The sequence below is a fragment of the Cebus imitator genome, unplaced genomic scaffold (genome assembly GCF_001604975.1).
Source record: "Cebus imitator isolate Cc_AM_T3 unplaced genomic scaffold, Cebus_imitator-1.0 Scaffold166, whole genome shotgun sequence".
NCBI lineage: Eukaryota > Metazoa > Chordata > Mammalia > Primates > Cebidae > Cebus > Cebus imitator.
The window spans coordinates 2,383,400-2,405,552 of record NW_016107481.1 but is presented as its reverse complement, the minus strand read 5'-3'; the positions used below and the strand labels follow the sequence as shown (position 1 = coordinate 2,405,552).

General features: G+C 35.1%; 1 protein-coding gene across 4 annotated transcripts in view; it reads right to left on the bottom strand.

The window, feature by feature from the left end:
• BTBD8 (BTB domain containing 8) overlaps positions 1 to 22,153 on the bottom strand; it is a 125,445-nt gene that overhangs the window by 2,554 nt on the left and 100,738 nt on the right. For 3 of the 4 annotated variants that reach the window (XM_037744134.1, XM_037744135.1, XM_037744136.1), the window contains 8 exons: positions 15,256 to 15,438; positions 14,496 to 14,642; positions 13,556 to 13,685; positions 11,109 to 11,170; positions 5,911 to 6,619; positions 5,556 to 5,643; positions 5,024 to 5,166; positions 928 to 3,258 (listed from right to left, as the gene is read on the bottom strand). In XM_037744134.1, coding sequence (XP_037600062.1) covers positions 928 to 3,258; positions 5,024 to 5,166; positions 5,556 to 5,643; positions 5,911 to 6,619; positions 11,109 to 11,170; positions 13,556 to 13,685; positions 14,496 to 14,642; positions 15,256 to 15,438 — 3,793 coding nt within the window. The remainder of the gene's footprint in view (positions 1 to 927; positions 3,259 to 5,023; positions 5,167 to 5,555; positions 5,644 to 5,910; positions 6,620 to 11,108; positions 11,171 to 13,555; positions 13,686 to 14,495; positions 14,643 to 15,255; positions 15,439 to 22,153) is intronic. The other variant, XM_017544147.2, reaches the window with a different exon arrangement.

The following is a 22,153-nucleotide window of genomic DNA, read 5'->3' as shown; positions in this document are numbered from 1 at the left end:
AAAAAAAAAAAGACATAGTGTTTTGATGACTTTCAGAGTAAGTCCATTGCAAAAGGGGAATAAATACATTTTACCTAAAGGCTTATTTGTATATTGCACATGCAAAGGAAGATGCAAGCAAGGACAAACAAACAAAAAAGTACAACTTTAAAGACCTCCTTATTCTTCCGATTTTGCTGAACGGGAAACTACTGTTTTCTTAGTTATGATACACAATAGCTACTCAGCCACTATTGCATATTTTAAAAGTGGGTCATTAGTCTGAATTACTATAAGGAAGACAAAAACACAAAACAACTAGACAGAAAATCATCTAAACAATATGAAATAAGCCTGGGCTTTTTTCATATATTATCATTGCTTCTAAATATAATCTCTTTTAGGAAATTCATCTTTTTATTTGAAAATTTTAGAATAGAGAGATTCTGAAAATTTTAATCTCTGTAAAATGTATATAAATTGTAATAATCAATCTAGTTGTTAAAATAGTTCAGTGCTTTTAGTTGTATACTACCAGAGTTATTGCACAGGCCTCTTATATACTATCAAGTCTATAAATCATACCCAATGTATAATAAAATTTCTAATAGTCAAGAATTCTTGTGTTAAATTATACATAAATAACTAAATAGCAGCAAACTAAGTTTTTATTTTTATTCTTTCATGTAAAATCTCTTAGTAGGTTACCTCTATCTAATAAAGAATCAAAATTTTTACTAGATATTACTTCTTCATTAGGATTTTGAGTGAACAATAAAGAATGAATGGCTAATTTTCATATTAAGAAATTTTTCATTTAAAATTTTAATGTGTTGCTTAAGTAATTATTCTATCTGACTAAAATATAACATTCAGGGCTTCAAACCACTTTAAAATTTTATAAACTTATTTTCTTATGCATTTAGCATTTCTATTTCTGTACATTACCTGCAGATAAAGCAATATTAGCTTTTTCAGTAGTTGTAGAATGGCTGTCTTTCACTGGACCTTCCTGAGACTGAACTTGACTCCAAAAGGAGTCTAGGGATTTTGTAGAGTTGGTCTTTGGTATGTCAGAATTAGGTTCTCTTTGATGAAGCTCCAAATGACACGGTCTTTCTTGAGATTTTACATCACTATCCAAGAATTTGCCACATTGCTGAATGTCATTATCCACACTGCTTCCGTTGTTTACTTTTTTATCTTCTGGAAGAAGCTGTCTGCCTCTTCTGGATAGGACGTCTATTGTGTTCTTTTTTTCTGTGGCTGAAACACTCTGTTTATCTTTTCTTGAAGAATCAATGCTACTAAGATCCAAGAGAGTACTTTCATTTTTATATATACTATTGCCTTTATTTTGTTTACATTCTAAAATATTATCTTCACTTTCTTGTGAGAATCTGGAATAGCAGGTCCTTCCATGATGTTCATGAGAAATGCCATCAAAAACATCAGAAGGTGAAAAAGAATCTTTAGAAGGCTGAAAGGGAGTATGGACTTCTCCTTCATCAGATCCCAGCTCTTCACATTCATCAACTGAAAGTAAAACTGACCTTTTAAACTTTTTATTTGCAGAAAACTCACGGCTTTCATTTTCAGTTGCATCTTCAAAAGCTAAATTAATAATTCCCTGAAACTGCTGAGGAGCTGGGTTAGATATAGGGAAATTTTCTGCAACATTTTCAGCTTCAGATCTTTCATCTTCTGTTTCATCTGCTGAAGAAGATACCTGATCTATTTCCTGAGCAAATTGGACACTGCCTCGTGGAATATTTTCTTTTTCCCTAGGGTGAACTATTGCAGATCGAGACCAAACTTCTGGCCTTTTCCTAGGGATTTCATCATCACTTGTTGAATTAACTTGGAAAAGATCATTACTACTTTGCTTTTTCATTTTTACTTCAATTCTTAAATTACTATCATAAATTTTTAATTCTTCAGGAGTACTGGTATCACTGCTACTTCTTCCAAGAAAATCATGGCACAGCATAGTGCCACATTTAGAGATACCTCTGTCATTTGACCCATCATCATCCTGAGACCCTCCGGCATCATAGTCTTCAGATCTGGGCTTTATGTCATCGGAGGATGTGGTAGCACTGCCAGTGTCAGATTCAGGACTCTCTCTCTGATGCAGAACACCAGTACTCAAATTCCAGTGTCCCACAAATGGAGTTTCTGGAGTTTCATGGCTCTCTGGAGATTCTGATGTTTCCATATTTTTAGGAGAATTTTTTCCTGATTGCTGCCCCAAAAAACACTTAGAGGAAACATCGGAGTCTGCTATAGCATGCTTGTCTTCATCCATAGCAGAGTCATCAGATAACTTACTAGGAATTGTCAGTTCTTCCACAAGAACTTTAGATTTGTTGTCTTCTTGAGCAGAATTTAAGGTACCATTTGTCCTTTCAGCAACACACAGTGAAACATCTTCAACACATTTAATACCTGATTGTTTGTTTGTATCTTTTCTCCCTACTTGGTTCTCCCTATCTGATATCAAATGGATTTGCCCTGCATTTGTTGAGTCTAAATCACAAACTGGATTAGAGTTCAAGGAGTTTTCATTTGGTTTTGAAACGATGTATTTTAGGGCTGTGGGGCTATAAAATTTTGAATTTACATTCTCACTCCCATCAGAATGATAACATATATTAGCTGCATTGCAATGATCTGTTTCATTGTGATTGGGAAATTTTGTTTCACTTTTATCTAAACAAATCTGTTTTGATTCCAGTTCATGTTTTAATGATTTATCCAGCTTTGAAATATTTAGGCATTCTAACACCAGCTTCTCTTTTCCTTGATCATTTAATGGCTTTTGTGCGTCAGGCCTGCAGGATGACTTGAATGCTTCTGCGTCACTGATTTCAGATGCAAGATTAACGAGAGACTGGTGAGGCTTCTGTTCAGAAACACTGTCCTTGTTGTTATTATCACGCACATCATGAAACATACTTTTTTGGACAACAGATATTTCACTTTTTAAAGGTCTTTGAGAGGAAGGCTGAGTTTTTGCCATAACCTGCCCAGGAAGCATTTTCTGTTTTGAATCTTTATTATTCAAAGTTTCAGCTTTCTTTGACTGATTTAGATTTCTAGGCATTGCCACTATTTTTGCATTAACTTTAGGCAAAGCTGTGTGTACTTGCTTGACCATTTTTCTCTTAGGTGCTTGTTTTTCTGTAGTTGTATTGTGGCCCAACTTTGCCATATTTTCATCAGACTTCCTTGGAGAGACTGAGGATTTTACTGAGTTTGGTGACTCTCCTAGGGATCCTAACAAAAGTTAAGAGGGTATATTCAGAAATATAATATCACCTCCAATTTGTGAGTAAAATTTAATACTTGTTTTAAAATTACTTCAGAAAAAATAAAATCAAGAACACAATTGAAGGGTAACATATCTGTGATCAAATGGACAAGTACAGATTAGGAATCAGTTACATGATATAATAAAAAAATACTTTTCAATTAAAAATATAGAGGGACTACTCCAGGGTCCTAGTAAAAATTACTAAAGTAGGATCTCTCTTCCTCAAGTAAAGAGACTTGATTCATATGCCAAAACTGGATTTGCAAAAAATATATGAGAGTGAAAAAATCGGATTTTCTTTTATCAAAGGAGCAAGAAAGGTCTTCCCTTTGAAGTTTTGAAAGAAAAAAAAAATATGTTCTACATATCTGAAAAGGAGAATCAAGCTAAATATAAAAAGAACTGTACTATTGTTGCAGTTGTTTTCTTCAAATATGAATAAAACCAATTTATTCGTCATTACCAGATTATTATCACTGTAGCTCATTAGGGTTAACAACTTGGATCTCCTTGGAAACTAAAACTGCTGACTGGAAAGAAGGCGATTAATTTGGGGAATCCATTTGTTTACACTAGTGCAAGTCTTAAAGATGATATTTTGGACATTCAAATCTGTCAAACAGAATTATCAAATATTTTGAAATGTTTAATATTTAGCTATTACTAGGATATGAAAATGTTCTCTCTGCCTTATTTTTGATTTTCAGTATTAATTCATAATCTAAATCAAAATTGTTCTTAGGATTTTACCAACTGCTCTTACATATGTGAATGCTTAGTGCATAAAACTAATTTTGAAAATCAGTTATTATGTTAGCAAATTATGCAGTCTGATCAGTACTCATTTCCTTTTCAGAACACTGAAAAACAATGAGCTCACACAGATTCTGGAGAGGAAATTCTTCCTCCTTATGTGTTACAATTGTTTAGACTGCTCTATTGCTTTTTTTTTTTGAGATGGAGTCTCACTGTTACCCAGCCTGGAATGCAGTGGCACAATGTCGGCTCACTGCAACCTCCATCACCCAGGTTCAAGCAATTCTCCTGTCTCAGCCTCCCAAGTAGCTGGGACTACAGGCGCATACCATCAAGCCTGGCTTTCAGCAGAGATGGGGTTTCACCATATTGGTCAGGCTGGTCTTGAACTCCTGACCTCAGGTGATCTACCCACCTCAGCCACCTAAAGTGCTGGGTGGGATTACACGTGTGAGCCACCATGCCCAGCCTGCAGTATTACTTTTTAAATAGCTCTTCAGTGCCAGTTTTACAAATGGAATTCCTATAATTATCAGTGGAACTTTCAAGAAACGTGGGCAAAATATTTAAAAGGACCAGAAATGCAGATAAACTAGTGACTCCCTTAATTATTTCTCTCACAAAAGACAATAAAAACCAAACAGAGGCCAGGTGTGTTGGCTCATGCCTGTTAATTCCAGCACTTTGGGAGGCAGAGGAAGGAGGATCACATTGTGATCACGCCACTGTTCTCCAGCCTGGGTGACAGAGCAAGACCCTGACTCAACAACAAAACAACAACAAAACCAAACCTATACCCCAAAACACCTGTCTGAAAAGTAAAAGTATACAATCTCATCCCTATAGTGTGAAACAAATATAGCATGAGTAAAATCATATTTTGCTGATATTCTACTGAAGTTCCAAATCACAGTTTGGCTTATCTAGTCAAGGAAATAATATTCAAGATATCCAGTACTATTTCAGCTTTACCTTGAGTTTTAGCAGCAAGATTAGATGGGGTACTCTTTGTCCTCTGCTGAGCTGCAGCACATCCATCACTAGCTCCTCTTTTCTTCAAAATTGCCTGTGGTGCTGGCTCACTACATCCTTTTCCACTGACCTTCTTTAGTACACTAAGAAAAATTATTTGCATTCAGTATTACACTGAGATTCCAAAACATGAACTTTTTAAAAGACCAATACCTGAGTTTTTTTCAAGAAATAAAAAATATACCTCTACTGAAAATAGAAAAATCATATGCTCATAAACTGTAGATCAAGTATAATAAAGCAATGTTTAATCATATGCCATGGTATATATTATTATTTTAAATATTGTACCTCAATCATCATTTTGTATATACTAATTTCTTTTAATAAATAAAAAACTGTTAAACTATTGTGTAAATACATTAAATTTTTTAAACAAAAAGATATTTTAAAAATATTTAGCAAGCAGTTAGTATATAATTAACTTTGAGGGAAAGCTAACAGATAGGTAAAATACTGAATGAAGACCTACCTGTTATTTATATTAGTGTCTTGTTCATGAACACTTTTTTTATTGGAAGTTCCATTGGTAACTCTTGAGATAGGTCGAGATTTTATGGCTATAAATTAAGAACAAGTGAGTCATGAGATAGAATACAATAAATATGTAACAAATATGTGTAAGTTTACTGGTTAGACACTATAAACAAAATAAAACGTTAAAGTGGGAAGGACTACATTTTGTCTCAGTTTGCATAAATACATATAAATAAGTATTCTGTAGGCATTTGAAACTAAATAAAAGCCCAAATACAGGTTTAGGGTTTTTTTTATTTAAAAGGAACGTTAACTGTCAGAAGACATTAAAAATGACTGCTAAAACCCACCTACAGTGGAATTTTTGACACTATCTACACTGCTTTTTGCCATCTGTCCCGGAGAATCACAAAAGGGTGGTTTATGTCCAGAAGGCTTATCTTCTCCTATTGATCCATTTTCTTTTGGTTCATCCAGACATTCAGTGGAAACTGAGAATTCCATGCTTGAATCTGTGGATCTCCTGGAGGGTCCTGCGATGCTGAGGCGTGGAGAATCTTTCCCTCTAGCTTTCTTCAAAGGCTTTGCTTTGGCTTGCACATTTAAGTTTCCCGTGAGTACCTTGGGCCTGGCACCTGTAATTTGCCCTTCCTGATTTCTCACTCCTTTTCCATTTAGTAAATTCTTCTGTCTAGTTGCTGCTGCTGTTGTTGATCTTTCCACAGCTTGTATAGGTGACATGTTGTCCAACCGTGCATCATCACAGTTTTCTGTTTTGGATTTTATTATAGTTTTGTGCTTTCCAGAAACATTTCTTCCCCCAGTTTTTAGTTCTTTTGTAATCTTAGATGTAATTTTTGTACCATTCTTTTCCTTTACATCATCTTGCTTCAGCGTTTTATTTATACTATTTCTATTGGTACTTGATGAATGTCCAGATGCTGCTAATCCATCGGATTTCATCTTTTTATTAGTAGAGAGATAACTCCAACACTCTTTTTTGTTATTTCCCCTCCAAGATTTGGTTTTTATGACACCAGAGTCAGAAACTTTTCTTTGCTATAAAGAAGAAAAAAAAATAATTTGTAATTTGACTGAAGTCTTTAACATATAATACTTTATGTTTCTGAAAGCCAGTCTTTCTAAGAAGAAAAAAAATGGAAAGATCACATTATGATTTAAGGTCAAAGCCTGAATTGTCTTTGATGATTTGGATCAAAACTTTATGTTTCAGATACCCTTAATCAAATCTGAAACACAGCATACAGTGCTTATTTTAAAGGCATACTATTCTACTAAAGTAAATCAATAAATAAAATAATTTTTTTTAATTTATGAAGTTTTGTTAGAGATTAATATCTAACGATTCAGGATGCCTTGAGGAATGATAATATCCAGCATTTTTTGGAAGGCTTACTCCCATGTTTCATGGTACATCTTTTATATACATCATCTCACTTAATCCTCACAACAGTCCCATGAAATAGTGTGGCTGTTTCCATTTCTTAGACAAGAAATTGGGGATTAAAGAAGGTATGTGATTTACCCACAGTTTCATGCTGGTTAGGGATGGGACCAGGACTTGAGCTCATGATTTAACCTCACACAGAAGTCATCTATATGGCATAATTTGAGGGACATTATAAAGATTTTCATTAAAACTTCTCCCTTCAACCCTATTCCAAATGCCAGATATTTTATTATTAAAGACTTAATCCTCCATGGCAAGAATACTTCTTGGAGTCCTTATTTTAAAAAAAATTTTATAAAGGCTCCCAGGAAGCACAGCACACTGCATCTGCAAAGCTTGGTTTTCGGAAGAATAAGATACTAGAAAAGTACTGGCTGGCTGTAGGAAGTGAAGGAAAAGGGATCCTAAAAATAGCTGAAACAGGCTAAAAAGGGACAAAGAAAATGGCACTGAAGATAAACATACCTACTTCATCATTTTCCTTAGAATCAACCCTGATATGAGAGGGAACAAAAAATATTTTATTTGGTAGAAATTCTAGAACAATATTTTAAGATAATATTGTCATTCTTTATGTAAGTATGGAAATGCTTCCCCCCACCCCTGCTTTGGAAGATGTATAAGATTGTAGAAGTCTGTGGCAGAGCCTGTGCACTCTTCATCTTTTGTATCAAAAACCCTCAGCACCATGTCACATATTGGACACTCAAAAAACAAAACACACAAACAAACAACAACAACAACAACAAAAACAAATGTGATCAATGTTGTTAAAACTGGGCATATACTGCATATTTTGATATGCGGCTTAAGATCTATTTCTAAATATGAAAAGCTTCCAATTACATTAAAAGTTGTTAAAGATAAAATAACATATGAATATGTGTGCACACAAAAGCACAATAAGTAACTTGGTTAAATTTAGAAAAAAGCAAAGCATGGTAATAAAGCAACCACTAGATTCTTGTCCTAGTTTTGCCTCCAACCAACCTGGGACATCGCAGAAGTTACTAACATCTTTAGGTCTCACCTGATGCCTGTCCACAGGGTAGAGATTGGTCCTATTCACAGCAGTCTTCTAGGATTCTAACATTTAAAAAGTTCAAATAGGCTTGGTCCTCATTTGTTGTTTTCTTGCTCAAATCTTAGCTCAAAAAAATAACATTTCTCTATTTTTAATACCTAAAACCAGGCTGACTTCTGCTTTTAGAACTCCTTCCCACCTTAACACTGAATCTACTTATTTTATCCTCAAATTTATGCATCTTGAAGTATTATGTTACAGATGAAATCTGTATAGTATATGGGGTAGCTGTACGCCTTGAAAAATTTCACAATAGGCCAGGCACGGATTGCTTGAGCCCAGGAGTTTGAGACCAGCGTGGGCAACATGGCAAAACCCCACCTCTTTTAAAAAAATACAAAAATTAGCCAGGTGTGGTAGCTTGGGCCTGTAGTCCCAGCTATTCAGGAAGCTGAGGTGGAAGGATCCCTTGAGCCTAGAAGGTCAAGGCTGCAGTGAACCGTGATTGTGCCACTCCACTCCAGCCTGTGTGAGAGAGTGAGGCCCTGTCTCAAAAAAAGGGAAAATTTAAACATAATAAAAAAAGGTAGAAGAATATAATGAATCCTCAAGTACCTAATAGCCAGCTCTAAAAATTATTAATTCATTATTAATTCCAATTTTGTTTCACACACACCTAACCCCATTTTATTTTGAAGCAAATCCCAGATATCATATATTTTACCCATAAGTATTTTGGTACCAAGCATTCTTCTTAAATCTCTCTATGAAGGATAAATGAAGCAGGCAAAAACAACCACCACAACAAAACAAACAAACCTTTTCCCTGTCTTATCTGATTAACTTTCTCCCACATTCTAGATAGCTCATCCCTGTTTGGAAAACACATTTATTCACTCCATATTTATTGAGCACTTATTACATACCAGATAATTGCACATAAATTATTTCACCTAATTTTCACAATAATCCTGCTAGGTTTTATTACTCTATTTTATAAATAAGCAAACTAAGATTTGCAGATGACACATAATAAATGTGAAGCCAAAATTTGAACTCTTTTAATGTCCAGCATCCATTTCAGCATACCACGCTGTCTTTCTGAGGGAAACTTTTAACTCTGTTTCTTTCCCATTGTTCTTAACAGAAAAAAGACTTAGACAACCACAAAGTCAGGAGGATAAGGAAAAATAAGGAAACTTTGTTCTATTTTGCAGTAAGACAAGGAAGGAGGAAAAGCCTGGTTGGTAACAGGGAAAGGAAGGCAAGTTGGCTAATCCCTGGGGGCCTTTAAAAAGACCCTCAGGATAGGTCTGGGGGATAGGCTAGGCATGGTGGCTCACATTTGTAATCCCAGCACTTTGGGAGGCCAGGGTGGGTGGATCACCTGAGGTCAGGAGTTTGAGACCGGCCTGGCCAACATGGTGAAACTCTGTCTCTACTAAAAATACCACAAATTAGCTGGGCCTAGTGGCAGGTGCCTGTAATCTCAGCTACTCAGGAGGCTGAGACAGGAGAATTGCTTGAACTGGGAGGTGGAGGTTGCAGTGAGCTGAGATAGCACCATTGCACTCCAGTCTGGGCAACAAGAGCAAAACCTCGTCTCAAAAAACAAAAACAAAAATAAAAAATAAAAATAAAACAACAAAAAAACATGGGGATAATAGGGAACTGATACATAGAAAAAAAATTTCCTAGTGCACTATTTCCTAGAGTATGTTCTGTGGAATTGTATAAGATGCTTTAAAAGGGTTGAGGGGGAGCGTAGTGGTGTTCCATAGTTACAACATTGGGGGAAATTTTGGATGCAACAATTCAAAAGTGTTCTTCAGCGTTTCTTAGCACTTTCAAGGTACAATATGTGTCGCTGGTCTTTAATAAGAGGAGCTACGGTGTGTAGCAATTCTTCAACTTATAGTTGATGATAGATGGAGCTAGTATATTGTGAAACGCACTTTGGAAACAATCCTAAGAGGTTAACTGACAAAAACTCCAGTCTCTCAGTTTCTCATTCAAGACACTTGTAGCTTGACCGCCTTCTCAAGCCATGAGAACTCTCAATTGCAGCTTAGAGCTACATTAGTTCCTATCAACTGGCTGACGAGGACGAAAAAAGGATTTCCTGTTCCACTCTGCTAGGGAATATGTTCCTTACATTATAAACTAGAGCTCTCAATGTATGTCTCGCTAATATCACTGTACCACACAGAGAAGGTTAGAATAATTTTGTACTTTGAATATATTATTGGTTAAGTGAATATCTACAAGTTAGCTTGGAACCCTAACCATCATTAATAACATTCTTGAGAAGAAAAATGTATTTCAGGTTATAAGGAAAACACCAAATACAAATAACTGTGTGTGTAGAAAAAAAACACACCACAAAACATGGAATTTACCATCTTAACCATTTAATACACTTAAGTACTCTTTAATACACTTCACTAACAGTGCAGTAATGTTAGCTGCATGCAGTTTGTGGCACAACAGCTCTCTATAACTTTTTCATCTTGCAAAATGGAAACTCTGTACTCATTGAACAACTCCCTCTTCTCCCTCCCCCTAGTTTTCGGCAACCACAATATTATCTTCTAAGAGTTCAACTACTTTAGATACCTCATATAAGTATACCAAGTAACTTTTGAAGTAAAATACAGCTGTACTCTTAGTAATAATTGCTTTTTTCAAAAACACCAAAAATATATTATGTAGATTAAAATCTTTTTTAAGAAGTAGGCTAATTAGAAAAATAGACACTCAATTAGGTCTAGAGTTCTAAACAACTTCTAATAGATTGAAATAACTCTAATATGTTAGCTGCCAAAAAGGTTTTCAAGGAAATGAAAAAGGTAGATAGTTTCAATGCCAACTGGATATAAAAAATTCACTTTAAAACATTTATTAGGTGCTTATTTGATTTAGAAAAAGAAAAATTTTCCATAAAAAAATAGCTTCATGAATGACTAGATTTTTAAAACTTATTCTGAAATGTAAAATAATAAACTTCAATTGTTATCATTTTCATTTGGACCTAGAAAATTTAGAAAGTTTACCTGCGAGCTACTGAATATAGGCTTTTTGCCAAGTCTTCGATCATCACCTTTGTCAAATGCAGCTGTAGAAAGAAATAGCAATTTATTTTTATAGGGAACATTGTTATTACCATAGAAGTAAAGGAAAAATAGCATGTCAGCAGAAAAAAGGTTACCTTTTGATGGAAATAACTTAATAAACCTGAAACCAATCTAGTATACAAAACAACTCCCTATTATATTTTAGAATTTTTTTTTTTTAAACCTCACTTTCTACCTTAATCTCTGGCCCCTAGGTTTTGTGTTAATAAAATTAATAAATAAGAAATGTACAATCTCACAGAAAAGATTCATACATTTACGAAAACACCAGAATTTTCTCAAACTGTGACATTTTAGATAATTGGTTTCATTTAGTTTTCCAAATAACAAAAAATTACAGATTATGGCAAATGTAACATTTGATAAGCTATTAAATATGAGGAAATATTTTATATTAAATGTAAAAATACTCTTGAAATTAACTAAAAATATTTTCAGGTTTTGCAGGTATATCATGAGGAAGGAAGAAAGAGAAAAGAAAAAAAAGGTTCTATTGAAAATAAAACAAGAAACAATCTTCAAACCCATAGATTCTTTTTATAATTAAAGAAAAATTCATTTTATATGTTAGGTTTATATAGGAATTTATTGTAGAACTCATGTCTATACTCCAAATAAGAATGTGAATGATGTCGGGAAAATATGTACGCTAAAATGATGGTATGAGAGCTACAAATATAGTTTAGCAAATGTCTTTTTTTGAAGGTTACTGGGCTTTAAAATATATTTTGAATAAATATATATAATCTCCAAAAATTATTTTATTTTTATTAAATCAGCTAATAAAAATACATTAAATTATCTGCATCTTCCATGATCTCTATTCTATAGGATATGTGCTATAAGACAAAGCAGGATCCTGAAAATGGCATTATAGGACTGATTTGCAGTAAGCAAATGACTCTGCACAATAATACACAGGAAGAAATTAAAATAAAAAATTTCTCCCAAAGGTCAGTAACCCAACTATGACATACCAAATGTTGTAACAGACAACCCAGAACCATTCCTTTATCTGGCTTTCCCAATAAAGTAATTATGCATAAGTCGGGACTCACTATAATTCAACTTATCTAAGATTAAAAAATTATTATTACACTGCTACAATGTAATAGAATGAAAAGTCCTTTTTGACAATTAGTTGGATTCCCAATAACATTTTATTTAAATATGTGTATTTACATGTATTTTTAATCAGCACTTTGAAGAATTAAAGAACAGTGAAGCTCAACTTAACTATGAAATCCTGTAAAATAGAGAAAAACAAAGTTTGCTACCAATCAGAAGAGAGCTGAATGGACACCTATTGAAGGAATGCTGATCTTATTTTGTTACTTCACATTATATAAATGTTGTAAAAATAAATCATTATTTAAAAATCGGCACAGAAATAGTCACAAAGAAAAAAAGTCCAATTTCTAAGACCTTCTTCTCATAATTTTTGTTTAAAAAAATGGAATTTCTTTGAAAAGTGCTCTTCATATCACATCTAGCTACACTACCGTGTAATGCTTACAATGTAAAAGTAGATCCTATTCTGATGATACCACTAAAGAATTTAACATATTTATGCATTCTCAAAATGCATTTTAGCAGACATGGCCTCCATGTTTTACAGTACTAAAATGTTTGCTTCATAAAATTTAGTCTCTTAAAATTAGGTTTTAAAAAGTATACACACTGAATATGCCAATATTTTTTTTCTAAGGCACCTGCTTTAACCCAAAAATAGTCATGAAGTCATTTATAGTTCCACACCCTCAAATTTTTATTTTGATATTTTCTTAACACATGTTCTGAGCAATATAAATCTTTTGTTTAATGCTAATGTCTCAGATGATACCTATTAAATGTCACAGACCACTGTGCAGCTCCTGAGGGACAGTCCGCAATAGCACACTCCACATCACTGAACCAATCAGTTGTGAAATAAAGCCATCTATTCTAGGCAAAACCACAAGAAACGGTGTCTTATGAAAAAGACAGAAAAGCTTTATGACAAAACATACTTAAAAAGGAGGAAAAAGTATGTTCTATACTCTGTTCTATGTAGATTGCATTTTCTCACACTTTTAATCTCTTCATAAGAGATTTGCTTATAAGCAAATTTGCCTAGAACATTGTTGCTAATGTATAGTAGGATTAAATTTGATATATAAAGGGAGTGAGTTTCATTTTCTAAGAACAGCTAAAAAGCATGATGCATTAAAACTGCCTAAACATATCAGCACCAGTTTCAATTAGCATTCTATTAACCAACAGAAGCATACAATGTTAACCTTTCTACATATCAGAATGCCCTCAAAATATCTGTTGTCACAAAGATCTCATTACATAAGAATTGAAATATCTCAAGGCTAACGTACCTGCTTGGATTTTCTGTTGATCATCTGTGCTCATCAGCTTCCAGCTTTCTGTGTGACGAACAGCATAGAAAGACTGAACCAGGAAGATCCACAGCTTATCACGCAGAGCCTGGATGTTGCACGTAAAACCCTGTGTTCAAGCAACAAATCAGCAGCTGGTGAGAGCCACATTGTCATAGCAACCAGTCATTATTCCTTTCAGAATCTACTTACTCCTAAGCTAGATCAATGATGTCATCATTTAGATTTTTAAGATCGTTGGGTACATGCTATTTATGAAGGCTTACTCATTAATAAAATTTTATAAATGAACACAAAGCTAAATCTCATCTTTTCAAACAAATGTTATTTTAAAACACCAATGCCTTTGATATGAATACCTTCAGCAGCCTTTTCAAATCAACTATGACATTACAAGGTCAAATGCTCTATGGAATAGTAATAAATATGATACATTTAAAAAACCATTCTTCTTGAACAAATACAGAATGTCAATAATTTGCAATTACCTTATTAATGGCCACTGATTAATTGTACTTAAAAATAAATATTTTAATTTTGCTTTTTCCCAGCCTTATTTTAAAATATGATTTTTTGAAGAGAAAAATTAAGATTATAAAAATAAAAGACACTGATGATTAAAAACTCTAAAATATACATTATATATCTAGAAAATAATATTGCTAAGTATCACACTGCATTTAAAATTACTCAGCCAAACTGCCAATTTCTAAACTTTTATAAAAAGTCCATTTGGAGACAAATAGAATTTTTAAAATTTATTATTATAAAAGATTCCAAACATATACAAAAGTAGAGACCTTAATCTACCCCTAGGTATCCACTGCCTAGCTTCAATAAACAATGCAACATTTAAAATGCACATACATTAAAAAAAATCTTAGTTCAAATATTGCATTATTTTAATAAATTTCATTACATTCAGTACCATTTCCCTTGTACCGTCAGAGTTCATCAATGTGTCCAGAGCCATAAGAAGAGAGCAACTATTTTCAGTGGTGATATTTTCTTCAATTGCTTTTAAAATTTTGTCCAACAGATCAGCTGTGCTACTCATTGCTTGTGACTATAAAACATAGAAATTAATATTTAAGTGGAATACATGTAAAATGCACAAAAAATGTGAAAGTCTGGCATAGCAGATCATTATAATAAGCTGTATGAAGTCAACCAAAAATCATATTTGTCTTTTCCCTTTCTTTTGTTAAAAAATCTGCATATATGCATATACACAGTTTCTAAAAGCCAACACAGCCCTAAATACAGAACCTAGAAATAAACAATAGGAGTTATTTATTCAGTAAATAATTTTAGAGAAAGTAGCTTCCCAATAAGAGAAAGAATTCTGCATGGACCATAATTGTATTACTTGCCAAAACAGTATCTTTATGACTTTGGTTTCTAAAATGTGGCTATGCTGAGGGAGGGCTAGAGTTGGCCAGAATTGCACTGTGCCGTGCCAGGGCACTCAAACCTGTCCCTCCCGCCTTTTTTATCTTGTGAGCCAAAAATCCTGTCTAACACTGCCTTAAATCCTATGTAAACATGCCATCTGCTATGGAGTTTATTTAAATCACACTAATTTAATCAAAAGCAACCTGCATTTTAAAACTCTTACATAACTGAAATCAGAACACAAAGATGGAACTAAATATAGGATATAATTTTAGACATAGTACCTGTAAGAGAAGAGCAAAATTTTCACTCTGAATAATCTTGGAGAAGTTTTCTACAATAAATGCAATACATTCTTCTTGGAGCTGAGAGGCCATGGTTAGTGCCACTTCTGTCCACTTCACTCTGGGTAAACTGTTGATTAGTCTGTCACTTTCCATCAGAAGAAAAGCAGCATTCTTATCATCCTTAGATTTTAAAAAAATATTGGAAAAAGTTAGATGCTAACTGCTCATAAAATAACTCTCTAAGCAAATCAAATACTTTTGTTGTCATGGGATGTTTCTTGCAAAAACAAAATTCCAGATAGCTAATGTCTTTGCAATTAATTTTACATATGTTTATTTATTCATTCATTCACAATTATCCAAAAGGGTAAAGTTTAAGCTAGGAAGAAGCCACCTTTAAAAGGTAGCTAAAACAGGCCGGGCATGATGGCTTAGGCCTGTAATCCCAGCACATTGGGAGGCTGAGGCGGGTGGATCACTTGAGGTCAGGAGTTCAAGATCGGCCTGGCCAACATGGAGAAACCCCATCTCTACTAAAAACACAAAAATTAGCCAAGCATGGTGGTGCACAGCCATAAACCCAGCTATTCGGGAGGCTGAGGCAGGAGAATTGCTTGAACCCAGAAGGTGGAGGTTGCAGTGAGCTGAGATTGCATCACTACACTCCAGCCTGGGTGACAGAGTGAGATTCCATCTCAAAAAAAAAAAAAAAAAAAAAAAAAAGTAGCTAAAACAAACCTGACAGCAAAATGAAAATAACTAAAAAGAAAAACTTGAGTTCCCTAAGATTATCACAGCTAAATTAATTTTTGTGCTTATAGATATCATTCATAACTGCATGGCTACAACAACATAGCCCTAATTCTTTTCTGACTATAAAATACATGTTCTTTACGCAAATTTGGAAAGGCTAAAAATTACTTATAATCCCCAGTGATTTTCTTCCTCTTCTCTAATTAGGTAAGAGACTCTACTGTTTATATTTTATTCATTTAATGATTCATTATTATACTATGAAAAAAACACTCACAAATACTGATCTCTATGGAAAATGGAATGACAATGCAGAAATACCATGTACACCAAGAAAAAGGAAAAAAAGACATATATTACTATATCTTATTCATGTTTGATTTCCAGATCTTAAAACAATGCTTAGTAAATAAGTATTTATTAAATAGTTACCTGGACTGGTAAACTGAAAACCATGGCCACAAATTCTATCCACCAAGAGGTGGAATTGACTTCCTCAGTCTTGAATCTGGACTACTAGCCTTTTCACTTGCCTTGACCAACAGTGATGGCATGCAAGTTCTAGAGCCTAGGCCTCAAGAAGTCTTGCAGCTTCAGTCTTTACCTTCTGAGAATCTTTGGACCTCCGGGCCAAAAGAAGCCTGGTAAGGAAGACCACTTAGTGCAGAAGGACCAGCCCCCCAGCTGCCCCCAGCTGAATGCAGCCACAGGCAAGACCAGCGAAGAATGATCCACTGAACTCACAAAATTGTGAGAAGCATTTTAAGCTACTTAGTTTGGGGGCGCTTTGTTACACAGCAATAAATCACTGATAAATTTGGAAATGACTAAAATATCTAACATGGACAGCATGACACGGACTCTGCACATCCTCGGTTTTTGTTTAGGTCCAGAAGAACTATATCTTCCCTGATACCATATATAAACATCTGATTCTTTTTATACATGCTATAAGAAAGTCTGTCACTTTTTGTTAGAGCATTTAATTCATTTGTAATTAATCACACATGAAGATTACTATTTGATTAATGTCTGTCTCCCTCACTAGGCTGTAGTTTCAATGAGTGTAAAACTATCTGTCTCTGTTTTAGCTCACCAATGTATGCTCAGGGCCTAGTATAAAACTGGGTCATAGTAGACACCCAAGTACTTGTTTATATCTTTTAACATGATTGGAGACAGAGTCTATCAGTTAACCTCTAAGACAACAAGTTTAATCCTTCAACTTCAAAACGAAAAATTTTAGCCATTTACTAATAACTCTTTTTCTTTTTCTTTGACACAAGTCTTGCTCAGTCACCTAGGCTGGAGTGTAGTGGCTTGAACATGGCTCGCTGCAGCTTCAAACCTCCTGAGCTCAAGTGATCCTCCTACTTCAGTAGCTGAAACCATAGGTACATGCCTCCATGCCCAGCTAAATTCTGCAGCTTCAAACCTCCTGAGCTCAAGTGATCCTCCTACTTCAGTAGCTGAAACCATAGGTACATGCCTCCATGCCCAGCTAAATTTAAAAAAAAAGTTTTTTTTTTGAGACAGGATCTCACTCTGTCACCCAGGCTGGAGTGCCTCAGTCATGTAAATACCTGAGATTACAGGTGCGTGCCACCACACCCAGCTAATTTTTTGTATTTTTAGTAGAGAGGGGGTTTCACCATGCTGGCCAGGTTGGTCTCAAACTCGTGGACTCAAGTGATCCACCTGCCTCAGCCTTCCAAAATGCTGGGACTACCGGCATGAGCCACCATGCCCAGCTCCAAAAATATTTTGTAGAGATGGAGTCTTGTCATGTTGTCCAGGCTGATCTTGAACTCTTGGCTTCAAGCAATCCTCCCACCTGGCCTCCCAAAGTGCTGGGATTAAAAGTGGTAGCTACTGCACCCAGCCAATAATCCTTTAAAAATGTATTATATTCTTTCACTGCTTGAATAAAAGAAAAAACAATCATACTTTTATATAATTCATCTTTTTTAAGAATCATTGTCGTTTCCTCCTCCAGTGACTTTCTGAGTAACTGTGCAATTACTAAGAGTTTTAGACAATAAGCTCAATTTGTTCTACTGCAGGCACTGCTCTGGTAGGGATGCCAAATGTAAGGTATTTAAATAAATTTGGCAGGTATCTACAAAGTGCTTACTATTTATATAATGTGATGTGCTCTGATGATAGCATTTTTAAAAAACCATACATATAATTATCATAATTTAGCTTGGAAAACTACAGCATGAACATAGTTAAATAACACAGAGGATATATAATTATATTCCATACTCATCTGAATATATGATAAACATTAAACGTTAGAGTACTTTTAAGAAAAGTACTTTTAAGAAAAGTACTCTAGATTTAAAAAAAAAAAAAAAAAAGTAAAACTTTTAGACCAAATACTTAAATTTTCATTCAACGGTTAACATAATCACATAGTTTAAAAATTTCAAATGTATAAAGGACATCCTAGGAAAGTCTTTCTCTCCTTCCTGTCCCCAAACCATCCATTTTACGATCAATATTATTTTTTCCTTGATCTTTTCAGAGTTATTTTATGCTTATACAAACAAAATATATATGTAATTTTCTGCTTATTTTATCCAAATGAAGGCATTAATATGCATAGTATTCTGGTATCTTGCCTTTTATACTTAGCATACATCTCAAGTATTTTTCTTACCAGTGTATATATTTTTAAGTTTTAATAGCTATGTAATAGTCCATAATATAGATATATCACAAGTCATTTAACCAGTCCTCTACTTAAAGACATTGACATTGTTTCTAGTTTTGCTATTGTCATAATGACTTACCTTATCTATAACATTACTTCACATAGATGTGAATATGTCTACAAGATACATTCCTAGAAGTAGAATTGCTGAGCCAATATTACTTCTCTTAGCCTGAGTTCTGCCTAAAAATTGAGCTTGAGAAACAGGCTTATATGCAGAAGTGATAATGGGGAATCTGAGGCACTGGAAGAGTGCAACAGGGACAAAAGGAAGGAAAGCCAATTCAAGAGTTATTTTCTCACTCTCTCCTATTCAAAGTGGCATCAGCATTAGCCAGAGCCTGTTAGAAACACAGAATCTCTCTATCCTCCCTTGACTTACTGAATTAGAATCTGCATTTAAACAAGACCCCCAAGTGTTTTGTAGATACATTAAAGTTTGAAAAGCACTGATAAAGAATTCACTATTGGAGGCAAACGGGACTCAGTCTTGTTGGGGACCCTCTGAAGAGCTATGAAGGATGTACTTTGAATTATCCATCCAACAGACAGAACAAGGAAACACTAACCACTGGCTCCCATCTCCCATTGGTCAAGGCTTGCCCTCTGGGATAACTCTCTTTCACTGCCAGCTTTACACAGGCTCAGAGCTGCTGAGCTGCAGGTATCCCATGTGGAGTAGCAGTGAAGCCTCAGGACAGAAAGTGAGAAAGACTTGTGTATATGTGATGGGGCTGAGGGAAAGTGCTGTCAGATTACATCCATGTGCAGGTAGATGCTGCAGCAACAGTTTGGGTACAAATATGGGACAAGAGGCTATGAGGTGGGATACCAGAGGTATCCAAAATACCACCAATATACAATAAATAGAGCAAGTGTTTATCAAGTGGTAAATTCCTCCATAGCAACCTAGAGAAATGTATTTAGTGGTTCACAATCAGCATTAGAAAACCAAAGAAGGGGCTGGGAGGGTGAGAGAGACAAAGAAAGGAAGGAGAAACATAAAAAACACCAGTCCATCATATGTCATAAAGCTAGTAAATCTTTTGTGAAACTTGTGTTTCTGTTCTATATGTAATAGTATATTGGGTTACAATGAAAACAACAAACGAACCAAACAAAAAACATCTTTTCATTCTGGGTCACAGATAAAAAGCTTAGGAAACACTGAAAAAGTTGCGCTAATTTATGACCTTCCCAGGAATAAATCAGAATATTTATCCCATATTCTGTTACTAACATAGTGAAAATTTCTCCCCATCATTCTGAAAGGTAGAAAATGGTCTGACATGGTCGTTTTCATGCCCATTTCTCTTAAATGAAGTTCAGGATCTGTTCATCAAATTAAGAGGTATTTATATTTCCTTAGTGAACTATCTAATTCTATCATATGTTTAGCTTTGACTTTTTAAAAATCAGCTAGGTGTGGGGCTCATGCCTGTAATCCCAGCACTTTGGGAGTCTGAGATGGGCGGATCACCTGAGTTTGGGAGTTCAAGACCAGCCTGACCAACATGGAGAAACCCTGTCTCTACTAAAAATACAAAATTAGCCGGGTGTGGTGGTGCATGCCTGTAATGCCAGCTACTTGGGAGGCTGAAGTAGGAGAATCGCTTGAACCTGGGAGGCAGAGGTTGTGGTGAGCCAAGATCACACCATTGCACCCCAACCTGGGCAACAAGGGTGAAACTCCATCTCAAAAAAAAAGTCAATTTGTACAAACTATCTATATTAGGAAAATTAGTGTTATAAATATCATATGAACTGTTGTCTTTAGACTTGGTGACAAAGAAAGATAAAAATTTAAAGTTTTTCATATTTAAATATATTTAGATATGTTTCATATCTAAATATATTAAATATATATTAAATCTCCATGTTATACTCTAATGTAGTAGCACTTTCCTATCTTCCTTGATGACAAAGAAATATTTGATACATTAGAGTACCTTCCCTGGCACAGGTGGTTGAACTGAATTAGAACTAAAGAAAACTGCATGAAGAGAAGTGACATCAGCAAGATGGCAGAATAGGAAGCTCTAAACCCTCCTTCCCCCATGAACACACTAATTCAACAATAATTAATAAATTATCTTTGTGAGAAATTGAGAAACTAGTTGAGAGGCTCCTACATGGAGGATGAGCATGAAACCAGACACTATGAAGTTGATAGGGAAATTTGAGACACAATCTCACCAGAATCCTAGCCCTGGCACAGAGCTGTACAACTAGGAAGAAAACCACAAACTCCCAGCTTCTCCCTGGGGAGGGAAAGAGTTAGACCATGTGTCAAACATTCCAGCTTTTCCACGGGTTGCCTACATGACTGATTTCTGTCTTGCAGTCTTGGAGTGCTGATGGGACCCAGCAAACTCTAGTTACATGGGAAAGAACACAGATGGTGATTTGGGCTGGCAATCGCTGTATCTCCTCCCTCAGCTCACCATAGAGCAAATGAATGAAAAACATCCTTGCTCCCAGCATCTACCTGGGGAGGGAAAGAGTTTGCATGTCCAATATGCCCACTTTTTGGGGGGCTGTCCAAAGGAGTGGCTCTACCTTGCCTGTCTCAGAGCACTGATAATACCTGGACTCATCTAGCCACCTGGGAAATAGTGAGAAGAGAAATGGTGATTCTGACTGAGGGTCAGCACTGTCTCTCATTCTCACTCAGTACACAATGAGTAGACCAAAACTTCTAGTTTCCAACATCTCCCTAGGGAGACAAATAATTGAAATCTGTATCTAAAGCTCCAACATTTATGAGGGCTGTCCAAAGAACAGGTTTCTGTCTTGCTGTTTTGGAGTGCTAATGGGACCTGGCATGTCTTAGCCACCCAGGACCAATGAGAACAAAGATGGCAGATGATGTTGCATGTAACTAGTTGCCAGAGGCCCTTCAATTGTCTCAGTAGAGAGTGAACAGCTGGAGAAGCCCCAAATCCCACCTTCTACTTGAGGCAGTGTAGAGGAATGTCTAATGACCTAACTTTTCTTGGGGGTATCCAAGGAACTTGACTCAGAGCACTAATAGGATCCAGCATACTCTAGATGCTTGGAAGTCACTAAAAACAAACAAAGTGACTTGGATTAGCAAGAAAATTTGAGAGGCCCTTGATGTCTGGCTGGGCTGATTAGTAAGGGTCTTATCCTGTATGAGGCCAGTCCAAAAAGACTGGAAGAGGTAGCTGTTAATCTAATGTGTGATACAAACAAACAGAGTTAAAGAAAATGAACAAAGAAATACATTCCAAAAAAAGGAACAAAATAAATCTCCAGAAACTGGGCTAAATGAAATGGAGATATATGATTTAGCTCACAGAGAACTCAAAATAATCATCATGAAGATGTTCACACCAAGGTCAGGAAAACAATGCATGGCAAAGTAATTTCAGTAAAGAGATATACAATATAAAAAAGTGC